This window comes from Chanodichthys erythropterus, chromosome 4 (assembly GCF_024489055.1).
Source record: "Chanodichthys erythropterus isolate Z2021 chromosome 4, ASM2448905v1, whole genome shotgun sequence".
NCBI lineage: Eukaryota > Metazoa > Chordata > Actinopteri > Cypriniformes > Xenocyprididae > Chanodichthys > Chanodichthys erythropterus.
In genome coordinates, this window is record NC_090224.1 from 11,142,341 (window position 1) to 11,162,561 (window position 20,221).

Sequence of the window (20,221 nt, forward strand, 5' to 3'; positions counted from 1 at the left end):
TTTTTTATGAATTTATTTTTACTCAAAAATGTTCTAAACACTGTTAAAATTCTATAGTTGTGAGGGTTGCATAGGAATAACCAGCAAATAATGGCTAAACTCCTATCTTTTGGTCCCTTAGAAGCTATATTTTGTTTTTTTGCAACAATATCATACTGTTTTGTGTTAGATGTAATATACTGTGCATCATTTTTATGTTTGTGCTTTTGCTCAGTTTATTATTATTATTTTGTATGTGTATACAATCATTATAATCATTTTCGTCATTCTGTCCAGGAACTACTGATGAAAAATAGCCTGTAGTCTAACTCTAGCACATTTGCTGTAATGTTTATTAATGTGCTCTGTCCCTGTTAAATAAATCTGCATGCAAGATCGTCTCACATTCTGTAGGCAACAAACGCTTTATTCAGGTAAATTCTTGGGTGGAATCATAAAGAGTCAGTGTTCTTGGCTTGTGTTAACATTTTAATAGCTTAGCAAGAGAATACAATTGAAGAACAAAGTATATGGATATAGTAACAGAAAGAAAAAGGAAAAATTATTTTGTTTACACCAAATTTATTTTCATGAAATTAATGAACCTGTTATTGAGACTGGATGTGTAAAAAATGACTTGTTTTGATGCTGTCATGTTTGACAAATACTGTGAAGTGAATCTGTTTATCTGAACCCTTGGGTGCACTCAATATTTTTTTTCACAAATTAATGCCAATATATGTCAGTATAAACCCGAGATACATTTCATATCAGCTAGCGCAAAATTACTGTGTGCACCTTTGAACAAATTGTTGTTTTCTCTGCATGTATGTGAGATTTGTTTGTTGTGGGATTGCAGTGACCCTTCTTTTAACCCCTTTATGCACGGGATCTCATTCTATAACCTCTGACCCCATTGATCGCTCTCCTGGATGTTGGTTCTCTTGGGGCAAGGCCTCTGGCAGAAACCTTACATGTCCGCTCACATTCCTCCTTGGAGACAAAGTTATTGCCATTTCCTTGGCAACCGCCGTACCAGAAATGCGAGCAAGAGCCAGAGGAATGATCAAAGTAGAAACGAGCTGTCCATTCATAACAGGACCCAACATCCCGTGCCAAAGAGCACACACTAGCAGAGGGTTGATGGACTGGACTATAGTCCTAAAAACAAAAGCGATAATGTGATGGAAAGAGAGTTCATACAATTAAATTAAATTATATGAAGATAGATGAAGCATAAAGGAATATTGAGTGATGCTTAAATGAGCTATACCCTATAGGGGGAATCAGGACAACCTGCTCTTCCAATACCATGAGCAGCAGTTACTCCATCCAGGCAGCAGCCATATCTATTATCATACAGCATAGATAATGGTATAATAGGATATAAAAGGTCAGTTCATAGGTTTTAAATTCTTCTACATATTATATTATATATATAAGTCTATATATATTATAGTGATCTTATTAGAATTTTTTTAAATAATAGTACTACTATAAAATATCAGTGAAAGTATATCCATGTATGTGGGCAGATTATATGACTATTTAGTATTTATGTATTAAATATGTACCTGGACCTATGACAGTCATCATGAGCACAGCCTTCTCCACGAGGTCCAGAGGCAGTAGTGTGGCCATCAGGACAGCAGCCGTAATATGACTGGGCACAATGCGGACCAGTCACTGAGGGGTATGGATCACTTGGCCTGTGAACTGTAGAGCAAGAAAAATTACATACACAATAAAAAATAAGCACATGAGTAATGGATACATGAATTTAAAACTGCTTTCAAATCATCCACATATTTGTGACAGCTTTTTAACCTGAGGCTGCATCAGGGGTGTGAGGCACAAATCCACGCAAGGAGCTCTCGTAACCACTAGGGTCCTGAACGCTGGGCACCACTAAACCAAAGCAACACAAGTACAGAATCAGTGCCTCATAGTGTCATTTTTAATGACACAGACTGGCAAATATGGTGATCCCCTTCTAAAATTTAAAAGGAAGCAATATATTGTCATGTATGAAAATCCATTAATCAGCAAAAATATATAAATATGTGTAACATATTATCTGGAGAATATTTAGGTTTATTAAACGGACACTATTTTATTCTACCTATCATTAGCTACTTGTATTCAAAAAGGATGCATTTTACAATAATTTTACATTTCACAGTGATTTTACAACAATTATATCAAATTCCATAACATTTAACTTATTTATTTATTATATATTATTATTGATTTTATTTAAGTAATTATTATTATTATTATACTTATTTTTATATATTACTTTTGCTGTACTTTTGTCACCTTGCTTGTTTGTTTTTTAATAACAAAGAAAAGTTCTATTTTTGGCAAATGTAAAAGCCCTTTCACAACAAAAGTGAAATGAGTAAGACTCAGGCTGAAGGAAATGCAAATTCACGCCTGTACAGTAGAGGGCACAGCATGTGATGTTTGGTAAGTAATTTTTGCTTATTGGTATAATTGAATTGGATCAGAAGCAAAGACATTGGCTAATAAAGTGAGATTAAATACATAAAGTATATTTGTATTATTTAACATTTAATTACTGCAGGTTTGCATAATATTCTGAGCTTGCACTTATTATTAATTTTGAGGAATACTGAATCTGTTTTTGTGCAAGTGGGATGAGTAAATGTTCACATTTTGTCTAGAACTAGTAACCATCATGTTCACACAGTGTGCGCAACACCTCTGCACGTACTCCCGATTTCTCTCAACATGGGGACTTTTAAAGTAATGCATTACTTTATTCGTTACTTGAAAAAAGTAATCTGATTACTTCAGCATATTAAAGTGATTTCTGAAGGATCAGAACTGAAGACTGGAGTAAAGGCTGCTGAAAATTCAGCTTTGCCATCACAGGAACAAATTAGTTATTTTAAATTGTAATAATGTTTTAATGTATTTTGATAAAATAAAGGTAGCCTTGTTGAGCATAACAAACTTCTTTCAAAAACTTGTGTATACACAGTCAATGACCATGTATAAACTCACTTTGTGCACCAGGGCAGGGCTGTGTGTTGCAGTTCTCCACAGCATGAGGTTTCCTGACAGAAGCACATCTATCATCTGCATATTGATTTTGATCCAAATCCATGCATACCACTCTGCGCTCACGAGTACCAGTTCCACAGCTACGAGTGCACTGAAAGAGACATAGAGAGGAAAATACTTAAAACTGATTGGCTTTCTCCTTCATTTCCGTCCTCTCCTTCCTTTTCTCACCAAGCTGAAGTCATTAGTGTAGTATCTAAAAACTTGGTGGCAAGCTGGTCTCTGACAGGATCTGATCTCATGTGGACGTGTGAGACCCCTGCAGTGGTGCTCAGGGACACGCTCTCCTCTGCCACCCATGCACAACACCTCCCGCGTCTGCTGTCCCTCACCACACGTCACTGAACACTGGAAGAAACAACAGAATAGCACTACAATCAATAAATTATAAATAAAAGAGCAACACTTGCAAAAAAAATCTACTGAGTATGTGTGCATATATAAATAAATATTAATGGGATAATTACATACATCACCAAAAGGACCGACAGTATACTCGACACAGGGGTGCTGGTTGCAGGCCACCTGGGAAGTTGGTTTTCTGAGGCCTTGTGCAATGCAGTGAGATTCATCTACCATTGCTGATGTTCTCTCATTAATACAGTACACACTACGGGTCTGCACACCCCCACCACAGTGAAGAGAACACTCTGAATAGGTGCTGTATGTGAACCTACAAACATAATATATAAAGATAGTGACTATAAAGACAGTCACTTGATTCAAGGACTAGAAATAATATAATTAGTGCTGTCAAAATTAGCGCATTAATGTATGCGGTAATTTTTTTCAGTTTAATCGCATTAAAAATATTTAACCAATTAACGCAGCATCTGTTTTTTACGTCATAATTTGACTAGCGTTACATTATATGTAGCGGCAGCTCTTAATGTTACAGTAGGATAATAAACCAGTTGCTGTGATGTCTGTGACAGTCTGTCATTATGTTAATCAAAGAACAAAGGTAACTTAGAAAACTGTAACTTTAATAATGATTATCATTTATCCTTTTTTGCAGTTAAGACTGTAAAGTGTTTGATAACTTTTCTGTATATTTCCTACCTGTTAGACAGGAAGGCTGCAGGTAAATTTGACATTTATTTTAATGGGTTTATGTGAAGATGTTTTAAGTAACAGTTGGGTATCATTAATATGTACGCCCCCAATATTTGCATATGCCAGCTCATGTTCAAGGCATTAGACAAGGGCAGAACGTCTGGATGTGCACAGCAGAATCATCAGACTAGGTAAGCAAGCAAGGACATATAATAACTATAATAACTGACATAATCCATGATATTTTTAGTGATATTTGTAAATTGTCTTTCTAAATGTTTCGTTAGCATGTTGCTAATGTACTGTTAAATGTGGTTAAAGTTACCATTGTTTATTACTGTATTCACGGAGACAAGACTGTCGTTTTTTTCATTATTAAACACTTGCAGTCTGTATAATGCATAAACACAACTTCATTCTTTATAAATCTCTCCAACAGTGTTTAATGTTAGCTTTAGCCACGGAGCACTATCAAACTCATTCAGAATCAAATGTAAACATCCAAATAAATACTGTACTTACATGATCCGAAGCATGCATGCAGCATGCATGACGAACATTTTGTAAAGATCCATTTTGAGGGTTATATTAGCTGTATGAACTTTGTTTATGCAGTGATAGAGTCGAGAGCTCGGGGGGCAAGGAGCGCGAGGATTTAAAGGGGCCGCAGCCTGAATCGGCGCATATTTAATGATGCCCCAAAATAGTCAGTTAAAAAAAAGTAATTAAAAAAAATCTATGGGGTATTTTGAGCTGAAACTTCACAGACACATTCAGGGGACACCTTAGACTTATATTACATCTTGTGAAAAAACGTTCTAGGGCACCTTTAAATTAAAAGCTTTTTTTTTAAAGATTAAAAATGGATAGCTTTTAGAGACATTTCATAGAGACATCAGTACCAGTATTAGTATCACTAAAACTGGCCTTCATTCATAAAAAGATGCCATTAAACAAATATTTCAAATATACTGTCTTTAAGTTGTTTCTACATTAATTTGGAGAGTAACTGTGAAATTATTACAATATAAAAATATTAAAAACTCCAAGGTTTGATTAACAGCACTAAATATAATATAATATAATATAATATAATATAATATAATATAATATAATATAATATAATATAATATAATATAATATAATATAATATAATGTAATATAATATAATATAATATAATATAATAAAGAGACAAAAACAAGCAAACAAAAAACATCAGAAAATGATAAAAAAAGAAGTATATATCCAAATGTGCAAGCATACAGGGGCTGGACAATGAAAGTAAATATATATAGGCATGAAACCTCCAACACTATATTGGCCAGTTTGAGTTTTATTGCCCAACCCCTGTATACATTTCATTATAGATGCATAGACATATCACACATACACAAAAACATACATAAATTACCTGTAGGTGTCCAGAAGAGCAGCAGCAGGTCGATGTCCAGAAGTGACAGGAAGAGAGTGATCCTCAAATGCCACAATCTCCCCATGGCTCACCGCCTTTCAGCAGAGACAAAGGGTGTTAGAATGAAATGTTTGTGTGTGTGGTTTTGTGCTATAGTCAGTGTACACTTACTCTGCAGACACCCTCCACACAGACGTCTCTGTGACCCACGTAGCACGGTGTGCCGTCCACCACAGAGGGTCGGTGACGGTAGTAGAAGTTCTCTCCTCTGGGCACACACACCAGCTCACATGGGTTTGACGCTGGACCAAAACACAACAGGTCATGTGACTACATAAAGAGCCTCATCTTATAACACCTGCACTGAACTTCTCGAGGTAGGTTTTTGACGATAACATGACGATAACAAGCATCCAGAACTTTCTGACTAAATCTACTTGAGACTTAAAGGGTTATTTCACCCAAAAATTACATTTCTGTCATTAATTACTCACCGTCATATCGTTCCACACCCGTAAAAACTTTGTTCATCTTCAGAACACAAATTAAGATATTTTTGATGAAATCTGAGTTTTTTTATCCCCGATAGAAAGCAATGTAATTACCACATTCAAGGTCCACGGCTGGGTTTCCCAATAACGATGTATCTTAGCTCTCAAGAGGGCTTTCTACATGCAAGGTTACGAACGCTCGCTGCAATTCCACATGCGTTTCCCAAAAATGCCCTTAACATGAACACGCGAGAACGCGTTCTACGTGCTACTTAAGAGCCGCTGTCCGTTTCTCAAGTGCTGAATAAACTCGTTAAATTACAAGAAAAAACTCATTAAATTTTGAGAAAAAAGTCGAGATAAAATGTTGACAATAAACTCATAATTTAATGAGTTTATTCTAAAAATTTTATCTCGACTTTTTTCTCATAATTTAATGAGTTTATTCTCGCAATTTAACAAGTTTTTTCTCGTAATTTAACAAGTTTATTCTCAACATTTTATCTCGACTTTTTTCTCGAAATTTAACAACTTTAATCTCGAGATGGTTTTATTTTTTATTTTTGCCTGGCCCTAATCCTCTTCTGTAGAATACAGTCAAAACCTTAGCTATATTAATAAAGCTAAGTGTAAAACTTGAATAAAGGTGTAATCTGCCGGTTGTCCTGTAGGTGACCTTATAACTCTGTCTTCTTACGATGCACTTAGAACTTTACGATTACTCCAGAGCAGTGAGCACTCGTAGATCTACGATCATTTTCAAGTGCTACTTAAGTTACGATGCTTTTGGGAAACAGACCTTAATATTAAGATCACTCGTACGATTGATTTTACGATCAACTTAAGCTTACGATGCTTTTGGGAAACGCAGCCCAGAAAAGTAGTAAAGACATCGTTAAAATAGTCAATAATATAAGTCGTTTTTTTTTTTTTTTTGCACAAAAAATTTATTCTCGTCGCTTCATAACATTAAGGTTGAACCACTGTAGTCATACTGACTATTTTAACGATGTCTTTACTATTTTTCTGGACGTTGAATGTGGTAATTACGTTGCTTTCTAAAATATCTTAATTTATGTTCCGAAGATGAACAAAGGTTTTACGAGTTTGAAACGCCATGAGGGTAAGTAATTAATGACAGAATTTAATTTTTGGGTAAACTAACCCTTAAATTTGTGTACAAAAGTCTTTCACTCATTGTCACTTAACAAATTAAAGCTCCAATTTAAATTTATGTGAAAATAATATTTTAGACAACAAATCATTTTCTTAGTATTTTGTTTTTTTTGGCTTGTTTCTAAACATCTAAACATCCTTAAAAACAGATCATTTTATAGAAGACAAATTGCATTATTTAATAACATTTTAAATTTTTTCTAGTTTTAAGTGTAAAATAAAACCAAATTTATTGAGGCTTATGCGTAAAACGTAGATGAGAAACTGTAGTGTGGAAAACAATTATACACTTATTTATTTATTACACTTTATTTAACTCAGCCACCTACCTTAAAAACATAAACCTTCTAACATCCTTGTATAAAAAAACTGTATAATCAATAGAATGAAATGTTATTTAGTAAAAGCTTTGTGTCGTTTTCTACCTCCGTAATACGGCTGCCATGTGTAACGTTTTCCCTGGAACTCCATTCGGTCAAAATGAGAACACTGTTCTTCACGAAAATCTCGAGCTCCTACAGGGCATTCCTTTACAGAGGAAAAAAGGTTTAGCACTTTAAAACACATAGTGTGTGTGCATTTGATTGTGTGTGAATTTGTTTACCTGCGTGTTACAGAGTTTGTAGGACTTGGATGGTCCCACACAATTGTGTCCACCATCCGTCCTTTATATTAAAGGATAAAAGATGAGTTATGAAGTCTATAAAGAAGAGGGTTTCAATTGTACTACACACACATACATGCTCACCCACCTCATGGTGTTGCACACTCTGGTTCTCACAGCTACTCCGGAGCCACATGTGCGGCTGCAGGCTCCGTACGGACCATACTCACCCCAGTAATCATCAGACGGCTGCCTCACCTACAGCAAACACACACTTTTTATCATGGTGGGGACAAATTCCCATCTGACATAAACAAAACCATTTTCCATTAATCCCTTAAATATTAATGGTGGAAAGAATATGAATTTAGAAGATCTGATGCTCTACTCTGACATCCCAGCCAACAGGAAACATTCCCACAACTTTCATAAATGTTTTGTAAAGGTTATGTTAATTTTAAGAGAAAACGTTCTTTAAATAACATTTATAGAGTGTTCTTACAACATTATTAATATTTGATATGCATTCTCATGTTGTTAAGAGAAACATTCTTGAAATGTCTTTATGATGTTGTTTTTAATTAAATGTAGTGAGAACATTTTCAGAAGTTAATCTTCTTGGAATATTACAAATAAACAATCAAAAAATGATATATATGTTCAGTAAAAGAAGGTTAGAAGACATTTTATTCAGTTCTAATTTTAATTAGTTCTACTCGCGACACAAAAACTGGACATTTTAACATTTTAAAAACATTGCAAATCCCTGTTCCCACAACGTTTTTAGAACATACATGGGAAAACATTTACTTAAGAGCTAAAATTTACTAAATTGAGCACATGTGGGTCATGTTAATGTTGTTTTACTCACACAGAAAACTGCAGAGATCAAGCACAAGATCCCGAGAAGAAAGTGGAGCATCATCTTCAACACAAAACACACACAAAAAAAGAATTTTTAAGGCATATTTACATTTTGTTGACCACAAATTCACAAAACATTGAAATATCTATAATGATTAGTCACTTACCTTTTCACTGTCTTCCAAGTTCACCCAGTCACAGCGAGACAGTTGTGACACTGATGTCCATTCACTCAGGACTGAATATCTCTTCCTTTGTGCACACGTACACAAACATACCAATACACACTACTCATATCAGGTTACAATTAACCCCTCTTGGGAGACAATATCATGCCTGACTACTGCACAAATCTGATTTAGTCTGAGATCTTGATCACACACTTCATCGTACAGAACTGTTTAGTAAAAATGAAAAACAGTTTGAGTTCTACACAATCTGTTTATTTAGACCAGTTACGATCATCATTTTATAATTTTGCAGTGCTTTACAAGAAAGGTCAGAGGTCAAGTGTATATAGGGTTTAGCTTTACAGAAAGATACATGTCTACTAATGGGGCCAGAGACCCAAAATATTATTTAGAAAGCAAGACACAGCATAATTATGAAATCATAATTGTGTAATGTGTGACAGATCTCACAGTGAAGCTTTTTTTTTTTTATGTTCTAACCAAAGATGTTCCTCTTAGTGCCACTAAACATATAGTATTAAATCATAGGGGTGGAAGCGCTCTGTGACACTCAATCCTCTAAGGTGCTATTTTAGTCCTTTTCACTTTTCAGCAACCAAAATGACAGACGGTGGTTGTCATTGTGAAGGAGAATGTAGATTCACTGTGCCAACTTTACCTACATGATTGGCTTCACTTCCACCCCGACAAATAAGATCCAGAGACCACGTATACTACTTATGCAGAAAAAAAATGCTTGAATCAACAAGCTGCATTGCTTATAGGGACTATAACATTTCAGGAAGGAGATCTGTCATTTTTTAATTTGTTTTCTTGTATCTTGATCCTAATATGCAGAGACAACTAAGTAAGCTATGTTGGTTACCCTGAAAACTGTAAAAAATAAATAAATAAACAAAAAATATGGCTCCAGTCACTGCATGTCTACAGTTCCATCAGAGCTGTCGGCTGAGCTTCTCAGCCTGCCTTTCTTTGGCATCCAAAGCGTATTTGGTGTCCTGGAGGTCCTCGATGGTCTCCAAGGCCTCCTGCAGCTCCTTGTCAAGGGTGTTGTATTTCTCAGTCAGTATTCTGTTCTCCAAACGGAGCTCCGTGATGTGGCGACTCAGCTCCAGGTTGTAATGGCCACAGTGCTCACGGAGCTGCTCCACCTCTCTCAGCAGGACCTCCATACTCCTCATCAGAGACTCCAACTTTTGCTGTTGTACCATACTGTTGTGTTGCTTTTTGTGCTTCAGTCCTGTATAATATTCCTAAAACAAATGAGAGGAAAACGGACACAGAAACACGGACAAACACCGACTGCAATCCCCTCTTGCGTCTCCCTGACTAATTTGTTAAATCCAGTTTGTTTAATCCCCTCCTTGTTTAAGCTCTTTCTCTTACTCCTTGCTACTCTCTTGTTTTTTCTTATATATATATATCTATCTTCACTGGACATCAAGTGGTGATCCAACGCTAGTGTTATTATTGTTAACTACAACTTGAACTCATTTTTTCTTAAGTGAAATAAAGCTGAAATAAAATAAAATATAAATGTTAGATGAAAAACTTTAAAAACATAAATGAAAATTGCTTATTTTTTTACTGTTAACTAAAATCAGTTAACTGTTACTGTTAACTAAAAAGCAGTTTAAGTTGTAGTACTAAAATAAGCTAAAATATAACTAAAAATCAATGAAAGCTAAATAGAAATTACTAGTAAAACAGTAAAACTGAACAAAAAAGCACATATAAATGACTAAATCCTAATCTAATATGAAAATAAAAGCTAAATTATTATTAATATTCAAATTCAAAATATTAATAAATTATAGAATATAAATAATACTAAAATAGCACTGTCCAATACAAACATTTCCTTAAAAATCAAACAATGATATTAATATTACAACTGCCGAACAGTATCCAAAATGACATGGATTCCTGCTGTCATGGACCTTTGACCTATTATTGGGTTGTGAGAACTAAAGGACATTCTGCTATTTTTTTAGTTGGTAATCCCCATTCTAAGACTTTATTGATGCGAAACACATCCCTAAAACATGCATGGATGCACACAAATAAATGCACATTATACTGAAACTAGAGAGAGATTAACTTTGGTCTATGTGCATCATCAAGTTGATGTCTGATAATTGATGTCTCATAATGAGCAGTCAAGCAAAGGTAAAAGTGATCTGTGCTAAATGTTCTGCCATCAAAATAACCCAGGCAACCCAGGAAACGATGTATCAGTCTATGGTCCTCTCAAAATAGACGCCATATTAAAAAAAGCCCCAGTGCATAAATCTACTCTGATATAAGAAATTTCTATTGTAATGAATGTGCAAAAGGCTCAATTGGAGAGTGAGAGAATTGTATAGTGTGTAGCTATAAAAAGAGGAGTCACATAAGATTAAGTCTGTTGCCTAGTCTTTTAATCTGATGGCATAGTCAGGTGCACAAATAAAGCTAGACACCAGTTAGTCCAGCCATGTCAAAAGATATCAGGGATCAGAGATTGTGGGGAGGGAAAAGGAGACAGAGAGAGAAAGCCATAAAGACAGCTTTCCTAAATTATCGCCACATTCAACTTGTTACACAAACATCACTGCTGCTAAAAAAGAGCTGCTGCTGCTAAGAGGTTGCTGACATGTAGCACTTTTTCATGAGTTATGACCCTGCAATTCTTTCTGTTTGTTCTTGTTTCCCCATATGGCGCAAAAAAAAAAAAAAAAAATTGTTTGGCATAAATATTTTTCTATCCAAAATATTTTAAACATATTAAAAATACAATAAATATATATTTAAATTCAAACTAGTATATTTAAACCTTGAAGATATATTACTAAATGTACTATTACATATTACAAATTTTAGAAATACAAAATAGTTGCTTTCTGGAGCATTGTGTGAACTAGAAACCAGAAAGCAACTATTTTGTATTTCTAAAATTTCAAAATATAATTTGGATTATATAAAATTATTTTTAAAATATACAAATGGCAAAAATACATATCAGTAAAAAAAATTAAAATATAGAATATACTTTAAATATATATATATACAGTATATAAATATATATATATATATATATACAGTATATATATATATATATATATATAGAAACAGTATATATATATATATATATATATATATATATATATATATATATATATATATATATATATATATATAAAAATTATATTTATACATGTATAAATATATGCAGAAATATCAGATGAAACAAAAATTCCAAGGCATGTACATGGTTAGGCATAAAAAGCCTTCATGTAGAAATATATACAAAAATTGAATATTAAGTTTCATAAATCATACAAATAATTAATGATAATATTCTAAAGATAATATATTCACAATAATAAAATAAATATTCATAAATTATCAAAAATATCAAAAAGTATTGGCTATAATGGTGTAAAGATTGATATATAGGCCCCTGATATATTTCCCCTCTATATATTTTTGGAATAGAACATATCAATTTTTACTCCACTATATATATTTTTTCAATGAGAAAAAAATAGTTTACTGCAGCTAATATAATATAGCATGTTGTCAGTTATAAACGTGTTGCAGTACCAACACTCGGCCACTTGTGCTGTATCATAGCAACGCTATTGTAAACAACACTCACCCATTAGTCGCACTCTTCTCTCTTTCACATCTCTCTTTCACCTTCTCTTCGTTTTAACGTTCTGACTAGTAGTTGTTAAAGCAACTGAACATGCACCAAACTGAACTTTTTGCAGAGGATGAGGCAGACGGACCCGGGCCATCTGTTGAGTCTACAAACCAAGAGGAGAGAATTACAGCACGTCGCCTACGCATAGTCGCACGAAATGAGGCCAAAACACGGTAACGTTACATTCATCTCTTTGCCTGCGTCTCAATGTACATACTATCCTAAATAGTATGTGACATTAGTAATATTCAATACTATTAAGGGCGGATATTATGCACATTGGGATGCAGGGTCTGAGTTCATTAGCTAGCTAACTCAGTACCTTGTTTTAACACCTTCTCAAGTAACCTTTAAGTAACTGTGGAGATTTTATACGTGCAATGACACATAATTTTTGCAGCCAACAGCCTGGTGAAGATTCCCAGGGAAAGGATGATATTAAAGAAGAAACGCGGACAAGTCAGAAGGAAGTGGAGCAAAGTGAAAGGGTATTATATATATAGTAGTCAACATTTGAAGTGGATCAAAAAAGTTAATCAAAGTTGTCCTAAGAAGAAGGTTTTAGGACAACTTTGATGAAAGGTTTTGATCCACTTCTATTATTTACTACTATACACACACACATATATATATATATATATATATATATATACTGTATATATATATATATATATATATATATACTGTATATATATATATATATATATATTTATATATATAGCCTGCATACAAATATAATTTAATATAAGACTAAAATAATTAAGCCTATATGATATATATTGCAATATTCTGTTTAAAGGTACAATAAGAATTTTGCAGTAAAATATCCAAAAACTACTGGGCCAGTGTTATATATTTTATTCACTTGAGTACTTACAATATCACAAATGTTTGCAACTATTTGTAAATTGTGAGAAAATTGCAATTTTAACCAAGGCTCCGGGACATGTGAGGAGTCACCTGTCAATTGCATCATACCCACATTACCCTTGGTTTCCGGTTTTATTTTGTAGAAACCATGGAAACACTAAAGACTCTTTAATATTTACATGTTTTAATAGGCAAGGGAACAACTGTTTGATATATTTATAGACAGAAAACTAATTATTGTTATATAGCTCAATACGTTTAGACTTATTGTTTAAATCTAATTTTCTTGATTTTATTTCGAGTACCATGTTTTACCATGCCTCAGAGAAAAACACTATTTTGTCAAGTAGATAACATAGCATAATCATATGCAGCTTTATTTTTAGTAACAGTAATACAGCATTTTCTCCATCATACAATACGTTTTAAAATTAATTGCATGGCATTTATCAACACAAGCCCTCCAGCATTTATTAATATGATATTCTAAAAGAGATCTATCTTACTGCAATGTGTCTCAAACAAGTGTCTCACAGCAGCCACCGAGCGAACGCACAGAGTAACGTTATAACATCATTTTCAACACACTCAAATGTATCTAATATGATAAACAGAGCTGCGTTACCTCATACTCATGACCGGAAAAGCGGAAGCGGTGCCATGCTCGCGAGACGTGTGTGCAAACGCTCCAGCGGCCTTGTTCAGCTCCACAACACTCGGTCCTGCTCTGCTTCATACTATAGTAACGTTAATAATCGCATCCACGTACATGATTTCTTCCCGAGTCCTATCCCAATTCTTTTTATTCTTTTTCTTTTACACCATCTGTTGAGGTGAAGACCACATGTCCCAAGATTCCACGCAAGCTACGCCTTTTTTTGAATAGGTCTCTAGCGACCTCTAGTGGACAGACAATATAACAATTGCACCTTTAATGATGGTCTGTTCAGATAATTGACATTTTCATACAAAAATGCAATACCAGTGATGATAATTAAGAAATATCACACAAGAGAGTATTGTAGATTTAAAAATACTGTATTCACGTAGTGTACGAGGTAGATTACGTTTTCAGGATACTGTCCATACCTCTTTTTTTCAGCACATGGCAAAATTACAAAGTGATGGTCTAGAGTTGGTGACCAACGTTCAGGTAGCTGCAGACGCTAGAGAGTCTGACAGGAGAACAGAGCAAGAGGAGGCATGTCGACTGAGGTACAGATTTTAACACTTTTTTTTTTGTCTCCATAGACAATATCTATCAAACACTAAAATTATTTTACACTGGGAGAAACAAAGAATATGACAATAAACCTTTGACATTTTTGAAAATTGTACCTCTATGACATTTGTATTCACACTAAAAAGGTGTTATTTGATCCTGTGAAGGAGAGAAAAGCTGGAAAACGAGGCCAAATCCAGTCAGGAAAAGTTTGAGGAGATCACTCGCAAATGGACGGATGCTAAAATGAAACAGACCCCACTAGATCTAAGAGATGCTCTGAACAGCCAGCAACAACTCTGCGAACAGATTATAGCGGACAAGAATAAACTGATCAGTGAGCTACAGCAGGTGAACACACACACACTTCAACAAATGCATCAAGAAACATAAAGACTCTAAATCAGGAGTAATTAGGAATGTTTTGTGTGTGTGTGTGTGTGTGTGTGTGTGTGTGTGTGTGTGTGTGTGTGTAGGAGCTGAAAGCAAGTGATGATCGCTATGTGAAGGATCTGAAAAGACAGGCTAATGACATAGACCTGCTTGCTGAGAGGATGGAAGAACAAGTCTCAAGTCTAAAAAAGTCTTACCGGGAGAACCTGCAGCTGATTGAGGTGTAGTACTGCCCCCCGCAGGCTGGAGGCCATTTTTACAAATGCAAATCTCCATTCTGTCATTCATAATCTTCTTTTGATATGCTTGGTTTAATTATGAATGAGCATTTACAACAAACATAATGGCATAAACATTAATGCATATTATTTTCTGTCATATACCATTTCTTTTCTGTGACCATTAAAGAACTCGTTTGATGAGGAGAGGAGAACGTTGTTAACCAAATACAGAAAGAAATGGGAGAATCAGATGAAGGAACGTAGTGAGAAAGAGGTACAGCATGTAACATATGTAAGACACACACATACACAAGGGAGTAAATCAGGTTTTGATTTAAACTGATTTGAATGTGAATACATTTGAATGAAACCAATTTGACAACAGATGTATCTTTCTCTGCAGCTGAGGAACATGATGAAAGGTTTAAGTCTCCTTGAGGAGTATGAGGACTTGCTACAGAAACTAAGGGTTCAGACAGCTGAAGAATACAACATGGACAAAATCAGATTGGATACAGAAGTACAGGTGAATTTGATATGGATTTAATTATGAGAAAAAACTCTGTTACTGTATATACTGTTTAATACTAGATACATAATGCTGTAGGTACAAATAAAACGCTGCTTTTGTGTCTGTGTGTGCAGAATTTAAGGAAAAAGGTACAAGAGTTGAAGTTCAACTGCTATTTGAATGAAGACAAACTTCATTACAAATATGAGCTGTTAAAGAAAAGAGAGGAAGAGAACACCATTTTAAAATCCCTACTGAAGAGGAAAATCATTAGGTATTAAAAGCTTTACAGGTTAATTTTAGTGCACTACAAATCATATTTTTTTGTTACTTCAAAAAACTTTTAGTTAGAACAAAAAGATCCATAATAACTGTGATTTAGTCTAGCAATCTCACCCCATTGCAGGAAAAGAGTCAAGTAGTATTCTTGACTTGACTTGACATGAATTTTTCAGAATGCAAGATGCTCTCAACAATCTAAAGTCTAAATGCGCCAAACAGGAGAAGCAGTCAAAAGCAGAGAACCAATCACTGAGCAATGACTATGCCCGCATCAAACAGCAGTACAAAGACATGCAGAAGAAAGAAAGGTGAGTAAACTTACTCACATCATGACCTAGAAACACATTCAGACAGTCCCTGGACATTCCTTGTGTTTGTGTGTGTGGACAGGCACTTTGCAGCACTTGATGCTGAGCATTTTGAGAAGCTGTGGTTGATATGTGAGGATGAGGTTAAGGCCCTGGCACACAGGGCACTGGAGACAGACCGTATTATTCACGAGCAGCAGCTGGGTCTGGCTTGGGTGTCTCCTCCGGTCCCCTTTATGGAGCGCTCCGGCCTGATCAAACAGCAGACCGTCAGGATGGCCACACAGGCTGCTGCAGATACCCTGCAAGAGGAAACAAGAGAACATTTAGTGGAGGGATCTGAGGGCCTGGAGAACACTGGAGGTGGAGTTAACAGGAGAACAGTGAAGAGAATTCTGGAGCTGCTATGTGATGAAATGGTGAGTGTGTGTTTGTGGCTGATTCTTTAGTTAGGGACACTTTTGGCTACTTGAAATCGCATGTACTAGAATACAAGATCTTATCATCGCTTCAAAGTTGGCATGAAACTAAAGTTGCGATAGTCTTTACTTCCCTATTGTGATATATATCAGAGGGAAACGGCTTCTCAAACAAGAAAAAGCGTTGGGCGGGACTTGGTCTTGTCCACGGGGAACAAAATCGTTGGATGGTTGTGGTTTGGTTGTGAATGGTTGATGTCATATGAGTGACAGGTTGAGAAAAGACAGTTATTTTGATTAAAAATTATGAGGGCATATGAATTGAATTGAAATTTTGATTAGGTCACCCTCATGTTTGAATTCATTCTTCTATGGAACACAAAAGAAGATATTTTATAATGTTCAAGTATATAATTTTATAATGTTTTTTCCATATTGCGAAGGTCAGTGGGGTCCGATATTATTTTAGAGCCAATTTAATTTTATTATAATGACCAAATGTTTTAGTTCTTAAGAAAAAAGTGCAAAGTAGAAAATTATTAAAAACACTATAAATCTATAGTAGAAGGGACATTCTGGTAAGGAACAGGCCCAAAATAGAGAAATACTTGTCGCTTTAACTTTGTAGCTTAAAGGATTAGTCCACTTTTAAATAAAATTTTCCTGATAATTTACTCACCCCCATGTCATCCAAGATGTCCATGTCTTTCTTTCTTCAGTCAAAAAGAAATTAAAGTTTTTCTCCTTATAGTGGACTTCAATGGGCACCAAACAGTTGAAGGTCAAAATTAGTTTCACTGCAGCTTCAAATTGTTCAACACGATCCCAGATGAAAAATAAGGTTCTTATCTAGTGAAGCCATCGCTCATTTTCTGAAAAAAATTGAAAATTAAAAAACTAGCTCTCTTCTTCTCCTCTATTAGAATTCCAGCAGTGTAGACGCTGCTAAGTGTATTACTGCCCTCCACAGGTTAAAGTTTGAATTAATTGTTATATACTATTGAACTAGCATATTGCATATACAAATTAGTTCAACCTTTGGCCTGTGGAGGGCAATAATACACTTAGCAGTGTCTACACCGATTCAAATAGAGGAGAAGAGAGCTAGTTCAAGATTAACATTTCTGTTTAAAACATATATAATTTTCAATTTTTTTCAGAAAATGAGCGATGGTTTCACTAGATAAGTCCCTTATTTCTCATCTGGGATTGTGTTGAACAATTTGAAGCTGCAGTGAAACTAATTTTGACCTTCAACTGTTTGGTGCCCATTGAAGTCTACTATAAGGAGAAAAATCCTGGAATGTTTTCTCCAAAAACTTTAATTTCTTTTCGACTGAAGAAAGAAAGACATGGACATCTTGGATGACATATGGGTGAGTAAATTATCTGGGAAATTTTATTTAAAAGTGGACTATTCCTTTAAATGTTATTAAAGAGACACCATATATGGTTTAAAGTGATTATAATTTATCCTTTAAAACTACAACATGCATGTTTTTCTTTCCAAAATCCTATCAGGGCCATTGTATGTATGTGTTTTTTAATTTATAAACTATTGCAATATCTTATTGTTTTTCTCCTTTTATATCAGGGGTTTCTCGTAGAGAGTAAACTTCTAAAGCTGTTGTCTCATCTGGAGAAGAATGAGCAGTCCCTTATAAAGCTAGATGCCATTTTCTCGGTAAGTACAAATAGACCTGTGATAAATTATTTTAATTTGGTTACATAACATAATCTTATTAAACATGCTAAAAAAATAAATTAAAAAAATCACAAAATCAAACATTATGTTTGTGAGCAGAAGGAACATGTCAGCTTAGATTGGAGGACCCTTGAATATTGTCTTGTACAAATGGGGGCCTTGGAGTAAAATTTGTGGAAAACCACTCAATTAGACAAAAAACTTTTAAGTAGATTTCTTCTTTCTTTTATGCACACAGGCAATTGGGATTGAGAGTGAAGTGGATGCGTATAAAATGGCTGAGTTCTTTATGAATTACAGACAAAATGGCGGAGAGCAGAGGGAACAGATGGAGGTAAAAGTGGATCCCATCACCTGAGTTCAGCCTCTCACTGTGCCACTCTGGAAGCAAAACTAAACATGTTCCACGTCTCTTTTGTCTTTTTGATAGGAAGAGGAGACAACCAGTGAGCAGGGATCATCAGTTGAAGAACCCTCTGACCTCATCCATCATAATGACCTACTAGTTGCTCTGAAAGATTTTACTGCCCAATACTGCAGACCATAGTCAGTGCACTTGCATTTCAAACCTAAATGTTTCTGTCATCACACACGTTCCCTAAAATCTACTATATGTTTATTATGTGTCCAGTGACGTTCAGGCCTCGCAGAAGAGCAGTGTTTTGGGGTTGGAAATGAGAGATGACTCAGAGGATGAAGCATACTGGGAAAGCATAGCTAATGTCATGCCAGAGTCTAAACTCAAGCTCTGGAGTGCTCTAGATACAGCTCTCAACAAGTACCAGTAAGTGTACATTTTATAGTCAATCATTATCATATTGCTCTCAAATGAAAACCTTGATTTTGACTTAAACCTGTATTAGTAATGATGATGTTTTATCCTCAGTACTGCACTGACTGAAAGGGCTGAGCTTCTGGTGGAAACACAGAATGTACAACAACAGAATACTGAGCTCAGACAGCTACTGCGTCTTTATACATCCTCTAAGGTGACTGAGTGTTTTACGTGATGTTAAGGTTCAGTTTGACTGTTAGCCTCAAATCATCAAACTTCGATTTCTCCTGATAGGCCAGTGATGAGACGGAGATCCAGACCACCAGAGTGAGGCAGTTCCCCATGTGATCTACCTGAGAAAAATAAAATAATTTTGCTATTTGCAACTATATGATGGAAAATATGCATTTCAGCACTACAATTGAAATGCCCAAGCTCAAGTTATCTAGAAGAAATAAACCATTTTCAACACAAGAATCTGAAAATATTTATTTTATTGACTCTTCCATCCAGATAGGGGTATTCCCTGGTTTTACTGCTATTTTTATTTCTTTTGCATTCCATTATGTATTTGTTTCCTCTTTATGTAAATCACTTTGAATTACCAGTGTATGAAATGTGCTATAGCCTATAAATAAAATTGCCTTGCCTTGCAATTTTTCAAACATTAATTGCTAAGCCTGTAAGTAGTGCGTGGATTGCAAATGTAATGGGACTTTGGCAATTTTAGTGACACAATTTACTTTGCTGCAGTTACCACTTTTCAACGCTAGATGGGGATATTTCAGAATAAAAGGTAGAAACGCTGTATGCGTGTAATCCATAGACTGTAAAACATTCTGGGTGAATTTGGACAGAAGGACCCAATTTACCCAGAATATTGGATTACACGCATACAGCGTTTTTTCTACCTTTTATTCTGGCAATCAGATATGTAAATATTCATAGGTCTGTGTACACGTCA

General features: G+C 34.9%; 3 protein-coding genes across 5 annotated transcripts in view; 1 reads left to right on the plus strand and 2 right to left on the minus strand.

Annotated features, from left to right (window-relative positions):
* Window positions 1-86: 86 nt before the first annotated feature.
* On the minus strand, window positions 87-8,972 carry paplnb (papilin b, proteoglycan-like sulfated glycoprotein). 2 transcript variants are annotated; one of them, XM_067384033.1, is made up of 14 exons: window positions 8,840-8,972; window positions 8,680-8,733; window positions 7,957-8,066; window positions 7,809-7,869; window positions 7,630-7,732; window positions 5,709-5,839; window positions 5,538-5,632; window positions 3,541-3,742; window positions 3,241-3,417; window positions 3,010-3,160; window positions 1,807-1,887; window positions 1,554-1,695; window positions 1,253-1,328; window positions 87-1,140 (listed from the first exon to the last, which is right to left on the minus strand). In XM_067384033.1, the coding sequence occupies exons 2-14, from the start codon at window positions 8,731-8,733 to the stop codon at window positions 859-861; spliced, it is 1,665 nt and encodes a 554-aa protein (XP_067240134.1). In that variant the 5' UTR covers window positions 8,840-8,972; the 3' UTR covers window positions 87-858. The 2 variants fall into 2 exon arrangements, with proteins under 2 accessions (XP_067240134.1, XP_067240135.1); XM_067384034.1 differs by lacking the exons at window positions 8,680-8,733; window positions 8,840-8,972 and having other exon boundaries at window positions 7,630-7,719; window positions 7,957-8,015.
* A 3,108-nt stretch (window positions 8,973-12,080) lies between these two features.
* On the plus strand, window positions 12,081-19,657 carry drc1 (dynein regulatory complex subunit 1 homolog (Chlamydomonas)). Its single transcript, XM_067384040.1, has 16 exons — window positions 12,081-12,724; window positions 12,952-13,039; window positions 14,524-14,636; window positions 14,811-14,994; window positions 15,120-15,257; window positions 15,445-15,531; window positions 15,661-15,783; window positions 15,903-16,042; window positions 16,224-16,358; window positions 16,441-16,777; window positions 18,372-18,461; window positions 18,721-18,816; window positions 18,913-19,028; window positions 19,114-19,266; window positions 19,369-19,471; window positions 19,552-19,657. The coding sequence occupies exons 1-16, from the start codon at window positions 12,594-12,596 to the stop codon at window positions 19,603-19,605; spliced, it is 2,088 nt and encodes a 695-aa protein (XP_067240141.1). The 5' UTR covers window positions 12,081-12,593; the 3' UTR covers window positions 19,606-19,657.
* LOC137019053 (leucine-rich alpha-2-glycoprotein-like) overlaps window positions 16,365-20,221 on the minus strand; it is a 31,839-nt gene continuing 27,982 nt past the window's right edge. The window contains exon 3 of one of the 2 annotated variants that reach the window (XM_067384037.1): window positions 16,365-16,660. Coding sequence is in view for 1 of the 2 variants with exons in the window: in XM_067384039.1 (XP_067240140.1) it covers window positions 16,629-16,660 (32 nt within the window). In the remaining variant the exon portion in view is untranslated. The remainder of the gene's footprint in view (window positions 16,661-20,221) is intronic. The other variant, XM_067384039.1, reaches the window with a different exon arrangement.

Excerpts from the sequence above, each read along its gene's own strand:
- paplnb (XM_067384033.1), bottom strand. The coding sequence starts at position 8,733 with ATGATGCTCCACTTTCTTCTCGGGATCTTGTGCTTGATCTCTGCAGTT. Across the intron at positions 5,840-7,629 it reads ATGGCAGCCGTATTACGGAG|CGTCAAACCCATGTGAGCTG; the intron begins GTAGAAAACGAC and ends GTTTTGGTCCAG. Across the intron at positions 5,633-5,708 it reads GTGTGGAGGGTGTCTGCAGA|GCGGTGAGCCATGGGGAGAT; the intron begins GTAAGTGTACAC and ends CTCTGCTGAAAG.
- drc1 (XM_067384040.1), top strand. The coding sequence starts at position 12,594 with ATGCACCAAACTGAACTTTTTGCAGAGGATGAGGCAGACGGACCCGGG. Across the intron at positions 14,995-15,119 it reads TGATCAGTGAGCTACAGCAG|GAGCTGAAAGCAAGTGATGA; the intron begins GTGAACACACAC and ends GTGTGTGTGTAG. Across the intron at positions 16,359-16,440 it reads GACATGCAGAAGAAAGAAAG|GCACTTTGCAGCACTTGATG; the intron begins GTGAGTAAACTT and ends GTGTGTGGACAG.